Source organism: Microtus oregoni, unplaced genomic scaffold (genome assembly GCF_018167655.1).
Source record: "Microtus oregoni isolate MIOR12 unplaced genomic scaffold, Mior012 000127F_ref0000509, whole genome shotgun sequence".
Classification (NCBI taxonomy): domain Eukaryota; kingdom Metazoa; phylum Chordata; class Mammalia; order Rodentia; family Cricetidae; genus Microtus; species Microtus oregoni.
The window spans coordinates 1,889,855-1,899,206 of record NW_024544770.1 but is presented as its reverse complement, the minus strand read 5'-3'; the positions used below and the strand labels follow the sequence as shown (position 1 = coordinate 1,899,206).

General features: G+C 39.2%; 1 protein-coding gene across 1 annotated transcript; it reads left to right on the top strand.

The window, feature by feature from the left end:
• The first annotated feature begins 6,455 nt into the window (after nt 1-6,455).
• On the top strand, nt 6,456-7,646 carry LOC121444475 (melanoma-associated antigen B16-like). Its single transcript, XM_041646283.1, has 2 exons — nt 6,456-6,629; nt 6,720-7,646. Exons 1-2 carry the CDS (start codon nt 6,456-6,458, stop codon nt 7,644-7,646), a joined length of 1,101 nt encoding a protein of 366 aa, XP_041502217.1.
• The last annotated feature ends 1,706 nt before the right edge of the window (nt 7,647-9,352 follow it).

Sequence of the window (9,352 nt, the reverse complement as noted above, 5' to 3'; positions counted from 1 at the left end):
ATAGCACAAGCTGATTTACCTCCACCCTCTATATCTCCTGAATCAGCTTCCTTAATGCTGTTATTACAGATAGGCACAACCACAGTATTCTTCCTTTAATGAGTTGGTAGCAGTTCATTATAGGGTATTCCATACATTAACCTATCTTCTGTTGATTAATCTTCTATTTGTTTGTGTTCAGGTGAGAAGAATAGCTTTAAATAGCAAGGGAACTTCATATGTATCATTAAACTCTTTTTACAGGCTGGGCTGTGATGGTGTATGCCTTTAATCCCAGCATGTGGGAGGCAGAAGTAGGCATATTTCTGTGAGTTCAAGGCCAGCCTGTTGTACAGAGCAAATTCTAGGACATCCAGAGCCTCTTAAAAGAGCTGCAGGGATTTTTGCCACTAATGCTGAGTCAGGAGACCTCTCTTAAAGGTGCCATTCCTCTGCTTGCCTCTCGCAAACAGAGCCTACCTGAGACAATCCTGTACCAAGAAGCTGTTCTTAGCTTTGTTCTTTTGTGTCTAGAATCCCTTCCCAAGCTCTTTAGAATTTTATGTGGATGTAGTTGCCAACCATTCTGTGACTTTTTTTGCACAATTAATAAAAAAAAATCCATAGATGGGTATTGGTGTTCAACCTGAAGAAAAGCAAAACAGCCAGCCACTAGCTCTTACCTCTACCTCAGTCAGAAATAATGACCCTGCCTCCAGGAATCCAAAGACTAAGACTGTCTGTGAGATCTATCCCCCCTCCCATTTCGCATTCCTCTCTAATGCTGGAATTAAAGGTGTGTATGACTACCACCCAGTTTTTATAGCAAAAGAGTGTAGTTACTGGGAATAAAAGTAGGTGTTAGCACTGCCTAGTCTGTAAAGCTGATCAGTGTAGCTGTTTTAATCACTGAACTTGAGGTGAGCTTTACTTATTAAAATACAAGTGAAATATCAGTAAATGTGTTGGTAAACAGTTATGGGTATCTGACATTATTGGGAGATATCATCTCACAGAAAATGCCCTGAACTTCTAGCACTTCACCCTATTTGCTTCCTGTTATAGGAAGGCTGCTCATTTGTTCCCAGCTGCTCAGATCCTAAATAATCACTCAGAAACTATATTATTTGCAATAGTGTTTGATTAAAAGCTTAAGCATATTTCTGGCTAACTCATATCTTAAAGTTACCCATCTCCATTAATCTGTGTATTACCACAAGGCTGTGGCTTACCGAGTAAAGTTCCAGCCTCTGTCTTTGGCTCATCTACATGGCTTCTCTCTGACTCTGCCTTCTTTCTACCAGCATTCAGTTTAGTTTTTCCCACCTACCTCTATTCTGCCCAGCTCAGATCTAAGACAGTTTCTTTATTAACCAATGTTATTCCAGCATACAGAGGGGAATCCCACATTAACTCCCATTTTCTGTTTAAATAAAATAGAAGAATTTAACTTTTACAATTACATATAAAAAAACAGGTATCAAGCAAGAATTACACTTACATTATTTATAGCTACCTTATCTTTTATCATAACTAGGAAAACTATAACTATAACCCCGACCTAGCTATATTTTGCCTCACTAGACGCCAAAGCAGTTTTCTTTATACATTAACCAATAAAAGCAACATAGACAGAAGGACCTCCTACACCAGCTTCCCTTAGTTCACAATCTTCCCTAAACCTTAAGTACGGGAGTATTTTATAGATGTATCCATTGGTACTGGTCTCCATAACTCTGTTTTTATTAGTTGGAATTTATGTCATGGTCCCAACTATTACAAATAGAAGTATCCATGCTTAAGCGTAAAGACTACCATATTGGTGGGTGTAAGGACAAATGTTTAGAATGTTGTTGGGGATTATTTTAGTTTAGTAAACTAGTGATTTATGTTCTCCTCCAATATTGGTGGCTTCACTGTCACTGGGGAGTTAGCTCAGTTTCTAGTACCAGGCATGGCTTCCCTCTTGTTGGATGGGTCTTAAGTACATTTAGAAAACCGGTATATATGCCATTACTGCCCCCTTAGGGTTATCAAGCCATTATGATTGTTTTTCATCGATATCATAGCTTTGTAGGATTGTTATTTGTATCCCCCCTTTGGAAGATTGCATGGTGCCTTCTGGTAATATGAAAGCTAATTCTTAGCTGTTGACAAAGGTTTCTGTCCCACCCAGTCCCACAGTCATTCAGTCCCAAAGAAATGCACAGAGTTCTACATTAATCAAAACCTGGTTGGCCTATTAGCTCAAGCTTCTTATTAACTCTTTCTTACATCTTACATTAACCCATTATTCTTGTCTGTCTTAGCCACATCAGCAAGGCATTCTCATCTTGTTTCCTCTCTTTCTGGGTGATGACTACAGACTGACTTTTCCTTTTTACAGAATTCTGCTCTCGTCACTGCACCTATACTTCCTGTCTGGCTATGGGCTAATTAGTATTTTATTAATATACAAGTGACAGGGTACAGATCATTGTCCCACAGCATTCAGGGAAGAGGCATTCAGATTAGTTCAGCTCTGGCTCCTATTTGTGAAGTGCATGAATCTTCAACAATAGGGACTAACCTTCTAACTCTGTCCTCCCAGCTTCTTGTTCCATAACATCTCTTTAACTCTTTAATAGCCAGAGTATGTTTCATGCTACTTGTGTGTGCATGAGTGTGGGACTGTCTACTGAACTCTCTTGGGGCCTATATCCCTGAAGAAAATTGAGGTTCCCATTTCCAGTTGGCATTTTTTACCAATAACTCTTCAGATAGGCATAAGTCTTGTTTCTTTTTTATTTCTTTGGGAAAGGATCCCATCTTGTAGTTTAGCATTACCTTGATCTGGATCTGTAGTTAGGCCAATTTTAAAAGTTCTTCTGCCTCTGCTTATTACAACTGTTCTGTTCCTCTTATTCAAAGTACCATGAGGCTTATTTATAGTTGTTATGTTACAGATATATCAGATGGGACTGGATACCACACTATGAGTGTTTTTGTGTATTTGGGCCCTGTTTTGAGTTCCTGTGCTCTTCTCCAGCTGTGGATTTTTGGAATGGTCTCTCCTCTAAAAAAGCTACTTATATAAGGGCTGAGAGGCAGTCTTCCTCTCTAAAATCTCTTGAACCTGGCCATTTACATTGCTCTAAGCACCTCCTTTCCCCATGCATCTACTAGTATGGTCTATTAAGCCTCCATTAAAGTGTTCAATTGATCTCCTAATCCAACATCTCACAGTCCACATTCTGCCATCAAGTATCATGGTCATGCCTGTCATAATACTCTATCCCCTGATGTCAGCTTCTTAGTCACTATTGTATTAATGTGAAGAGACACCGTGATGAGGTGTTCATATAAGAGAAAGTGTTTAATTTGTGGCTTGCTTACAGTTTCAAAGGTTAATCCATTATCATCATGGTGGGAAGTATGGAAGCATGCAGGCAGGTATTGGAGTAGCTGAGAGCTGCCTCCTGATTCATAGGCAGATATAGACTGTAAACTTGGAATGGGCTTTTGAAATCTCAAAGCCAACCCCAGAGACACATTTTCTCGAACAAGGCCACACCTCCTAACCTTTAAAATCCTTTCAAATAATATCACTCTCTGGTGACTAAGCAATGAAATATATGAGCCTAAGGCATAGAGACAGTCTCAGTCAAACTACCAAAAGGCCAGGGAAAGAAAGCAAGTATGCAGCATTCTTCCATGGAATGTGCTTCAGGTCCAGCCTCCAGATTCTAGCCTTGTGTTCTTGCTCCGACTTCCTTCAGTGATAGGCTATAACCTGTACGGTGAAATAAACTGCTTTCTGCTAAGTTGGTTTTGGTAAATATTTTATCAAAACACCCAGAGATGCAAACTAGGACAACAATTTCATGTCACTTATTTGGAAGGATACTTTGTAATTGGAAGGATACTTTGAAGTGAGACTATAAATTCTAGACCAAGAACCCTAGTCCATATGAGTATTCATTGAATCTACCTTGGAAGGATAGAAAGCCACATGGACTCAATTTTCCAGAAGAAAGTCTTACTAGGGTGCTCTTATCTGACTCCTTGTTCAGACTTACGGGGGGGGGGGGGTCTAGAAGGGGTATCCACAATGTACAACCTTTATGCCATCAGTTTATTTTCTTTTTCAGGGAACTGTGTCCTTTGATCTAAAACAGTGAAGACAGAAAATTAGAGGGAAGATTTGAAGTTATTTTCAGGGATTAAGGTACGCATTCTGAGACAGCAATTGGGGCAACACATGGGCCACAATATCTACTTATATCATGTTAGAACTTGGATGCTGGAGTGTACATATCAATGACCCTCCTACTTTCTTTTGTTCTCAGTAGTTGAGTAGTTAGTAAAAGAAAAAATAACAGTCTACTAAGGGCAAGGAGTCTTATGCAGTGCTAGTAACTGATGTGTAGACATTGAATAAATATTGATGAACATTCATTTTACTATGTTTGCTATCTGCATGTGCTACACTATGATTTTCAAATTATGAATTTGGGAAGAAAAATATTTGGGGTTTCATTACTCTTTTAATTTTCCTGAATCAAAAATAAATATATTTGTTTTAATGATAGCCTCAGGTTAAGAGCACTGCTAGGAATCCAGACTGAGACATGCCTATAAGGGTATTACCCATAGTAGGTCAGAGGAGAAAAAACTCTAATATTGTTGTTAGTCTAGGGTACCTTGGTATGGATAAGAATCCCAACCCTTCCTATTCGTGTTTTGGGAAGAAGAAAGTTTTGTTGTTGTGGACTGCTATCTCATAAAAGTAGCATAAAAAGTTCCAAATCCTAACAAAGAAGGCTGAGGGATCTACCCTTTCAAGTGCATAGGTCTCCAATAGATGTATCTTCTGTTTTCACAGAGGTAAGCTGGGTTTTAGCAGACAGATTTCTCATACTGTTCCCTGCAATTGTGTAAGCTGAGACGAACTACTGATTCTGGTAGGGAACTGAACCAGTAGCAAATCAAAATGTAGAAAGTGTAGCCCAATCAGTTCTCCAAGTAAAAGACTTGACAGAGAGCTGCAAGAAATCATGTATCTCAGAATATCTGGATTAATATAGCCCTACATAGTTTCCCTGTGTGCCTGTGCGGGTCATGGGAAAGACTGCCAAACTATAATATATGGTAACTTCCTGTTTCTGCTGATTTAAGACTGGTGATATTTTGTTCTAACCCAGTTGTGTCATATCCCAGACACTTACATTGTTTAAAGAAAAGACAATTAGTGCGGCAGATAGGAACGTATACCCAAGAACCGAGTGGTGTAAACAGAATTCTGTCCCACCACAGTTGACAGATTCTAGGAGAAAAATGGATAAATTGAATGCCTTTCAATTCCTCCTTTGTGATCACGGGGATACAGGTAGTTAGTTTGATGGAATATCAGTTCAAGAAAAGGAAGGGGTCTCAAGATTTGTGATGTGTGTGTTTATCCTGAGTGAATAGTGAGTGATACATACAGCCAAGTATAGAAATGCTAACAAATTAGCTGTCCTGAAACTCTATCTGTTCCTGGAGATAATTCAAATAAGGATAGTGAATGAACAGTTCACTTCATGTACTATGGTCTGAGAGCGGAAGTAATAATCTTCTGATATATGTAAGCTCCCAAGAGAAGAGGTGAGCCTATTTGGTTCTAAGTAAGGCTCCTGAGTAGTGAGGGGATCAGCACACCACACAAAAATTCTGTGCCAATTAGTTTCTGCCATTGGCCCAGAGAATTTTCAGGTAAGGAGGAATTTCCAATTTTACTCTTAAATTTATAGAAGATATAATTTTAGTTTTAAGAGAATAGGCTTTATTTTTTATTTGAAAATTTCATAAAATTTTGATCATATTCACCCCTTCCCTTAGTTCCTCCCAGATCCAACTCCATTCTCTCCATATTCAACTTTCTGCACTCTTTAATTTTTAAGCCAATAAGCACTATTTGTGCTGCCATATAGTATTGAATATGTGTGGCCCTCCATGAGATAATGGTCACCATACCTGGATGTTGTACCCTTAAAGAAAACTGATTCTCTAGTAACAGCAGCTATCATTTGCCTGTAGTAGCATGCTTGTAGTTTCTCAGCTACAAGTAGGACTTCATACCCACCTTTGGGGGGGTGGTTTTGTTATATTAGAGAATGTGGCTTAAGCCCATTAGCTTCCATGATGATCATACTTGTGGAGATTTTGCACTTTTTTCATTTAGAAAAGGAGTGGGAAATATAGAGCTAAACATGTATGTGCTATGGACCCTGATAACTTTTATGGTGGGTTGGCTAGCACCCAGTGTGTCTCTTATTTTCCCCTGCCAGTTATTGCCTTAAACCTTTATCACATGATTTTTGGAGGTCCATTCACCGTGACTGGAATTGATTTTACTAGCTGATTACCTTACATTCTCCCTTTCTCTTTCAAACAGTGATTCCTGATTGCTGCCTTCCTTTGTGCACGATCATCTGCATCTATTCACCGTAGTCACCATGTCTAAACTTCAGAAGAATCCAGAATGTGCAGCTGACCAAGGCCAGACCTGTGAGAAGACCCACAGCCAGATTGCAGCAGTCTGCATGGATGTGGAGGAGCCTTGTACCTCCTCTCATCTTATGGCTAGTAGTCTGAAGGGCCAGACCTCTGAGGGGACCCAGGGCCTACAGGTGGCAACCGTCTCCAGGGATGTGGAGGAACCATGTTCCTCCTCTCAGCTTATGTCTAGTGAGGAGAGCCAGGCCCTAGAGATTCCACAGGTGTCTAGGAATGTGGAAGAGCCATGTCACTCCTCCCATTCTCTGATGGCTAGCAACCAAAATGATCCTGCAGATGAGACACCTAGTACCTCTGGAGGTCTTCAGAGTCCCTGTGACTCTTTGAGAAAATCAGGTGGGGATCTTAGTAACCAAGAACAGGGCTCTCCAGTCAATCCACCATGTCAACCAGCCACCATGAATGTACCTGTGATGAGTGTCGATAGTAAAGTTGACTTCTTGGTGAATTATATGCTGTACAAATATCAGATGAAAGAGATGATGAGCAAGACTGATATATTGAGACTCATTGTCAGAGAAGATGAAAATAGTTTTCATGAAATCCTCATGAGATCTGCTGAACGCATGGAGATGGTTTTTGGCATAGGTGTGAAGGAAGTAGATCCTGTCAACCACGTCTATGCTCTCTTTATCAAACTAGGTCTCACCTATGATGGGATGCGTAGTGATGAGTTTAGTTTTCCTAAGACTGGCCTCCTGATAATCATCCTGGGGGTAGTCTTCCTGAAAGGCAACCGTGCCACTGAAGAGGACATTTGGGAAGCATTGAATCCAATGGGAATCTATGCTGGGGTGAATAATTTCATCTTTGGTGAGCCTAGGCAGCTGATAACCAATGAGTTTGTGAAGGAACAATACCTGGTGTACCAGCCAGTAGCGGAGAGTGATCCAGTGCGGTATGAGTATGTGTGGGGGCCTCGGGCTCGAGCTGAAACTAGTAAGATGAAAGTGTTAGAGTTTGTGGCAAAGGTTTATGGGACACACCCAGCTACCTTCCAGTCTCAGTATCAAGAGGCTCTGATAGAAAAAGAAGAGAGAGCCCTTGCCTTGATTTTAGACAGTGCTGGCCTAAGTTCTCGTTCTCGTGCAAGTTCTAGTGCCATGGGCTGCAGTTTCCCTCGTATGTAGTACAATCAGAGATAACTTACTACTGCTGTAGAATTTGCAGAGAATTTTTAGAGTTGAGGGAAAAAATGTAGGTCCTAGTTTGATATAGAGAGGAGGAAGAATATTGTCTGCATAGTTTTATTTTGTCTGTGTATCATGACATTTTTTCTTACACTGTTTGACCTTTCTGTTTGAATATTGTTTCACTTAATAGCATTGTTGTTTGAGCTTCAAAAATCTCTACTTCATGCAGTTCACAAATATAATACTAAGAGTTTTGTCGTTGTATAAAACTATCATGGAAGTAGTCCAATGTATCTGTATAACTATATGGAGTACTATAAAAATCATTGCTAAACTTTGACCTTTCAAACAGTGTTGTGCTAAATTTTTCTTTGTAACATTCCATTTCCCAGTGCAATTGCATGATATATGTGGAGTTGTTTTACTTTACAGTTGCCATGAGTAATAAAATTCAAGAAAATATTACCACACTTTTACAGTTTCTTTTATTACCATAACTTATTTGAGCATCTATTATTTTCCAATTACTATTTTAATTTTCTAGGATGCTACATTAAACAGCATGCATGTAGTTCCTTTCCTTATAAATACATCGATTATGATAGTATATCTTCTAATACCTGGAAGACAAATGAAATACAGGGTATACACATAAAGTGATCCTTATGGCCCTGTTAAGTATAAATATCCTGAAAGAGAAAATTGTGGTTGTGGTAAGATAAACTTCTTCAGATTGCTAATTTTAAGTTGAATTTTGAGGTGAAGAGAATTGGAGTGTACTAACCTATATGTGGTGCTCCTCAAAGCTGGCATCCAAAAGCTTAATGCAAAGCTCTTTCCTGGTTACTTTATGATTTTGTTATACACACAATTTTCATATATGAAAGTAGAAAGTGTCCAGCTCTGACCCCACCTCTGTATGGTTGAATGTGGGCCATAAACTAAGGCTTTACTTACAAATAAACTTAAAGACATTTTTTATAGTTAATAGTAAGAGACATGGAAGCCACTAGGTTGTCATTCGTTGCCCAGGGCCAATGATGTAAGAAAGTACTTCATTTAGGAGATATTTTAAATAGATTATCTTTAGTATAATTTGAATTGTATATATTAACATGTGCTTAATTTTTGAGGATTTTCGAGACAGGGTTTCTCTGTAGCTTTGGGGTCTGCCCTGGAACTAGCTCCTGTAGACCAGACTGACCTCAAAGTCACAGAGACCTGCTTGCCTCTGCCTTCCCAGTTCTGGAATTAAAGGCATGTGCCACCACTGCTCGGGTAATATGCTTAAATTTTTTAATGAAGATATAAGCAGTGAAAATATTCATGATTTAGATGAATTTGAGGAGTTGGTCCTTGTCAAAATAGGAATACGTTTTACATCACTTAAAATTAAGGAAATGAAAAAAGAAAATAAATACATGTCCCCATTTTTAAAGAATAACATCTCCCAGGGGAAAATTAGTGGGGTTTAATTAAGTAGTGGTCTACTTTATATGAAGCCTCTTTTATTTTATTTCATTTTATTTTATTTTGCAGGGGGAGTATGTGTCTTTGTTTCTTTTTTCTTTTTCTTGGAGGCAGGGTTTCTCTGTGTAAGGGATCTGACTGTCCTGGAACTCACTTTGTAGACTAGGCTGGCCTTGAGCTCACAGAGAACTGTCTGTCTCTGCCTCCAAAGTTCCTGGTGAAGTTCCATTTCT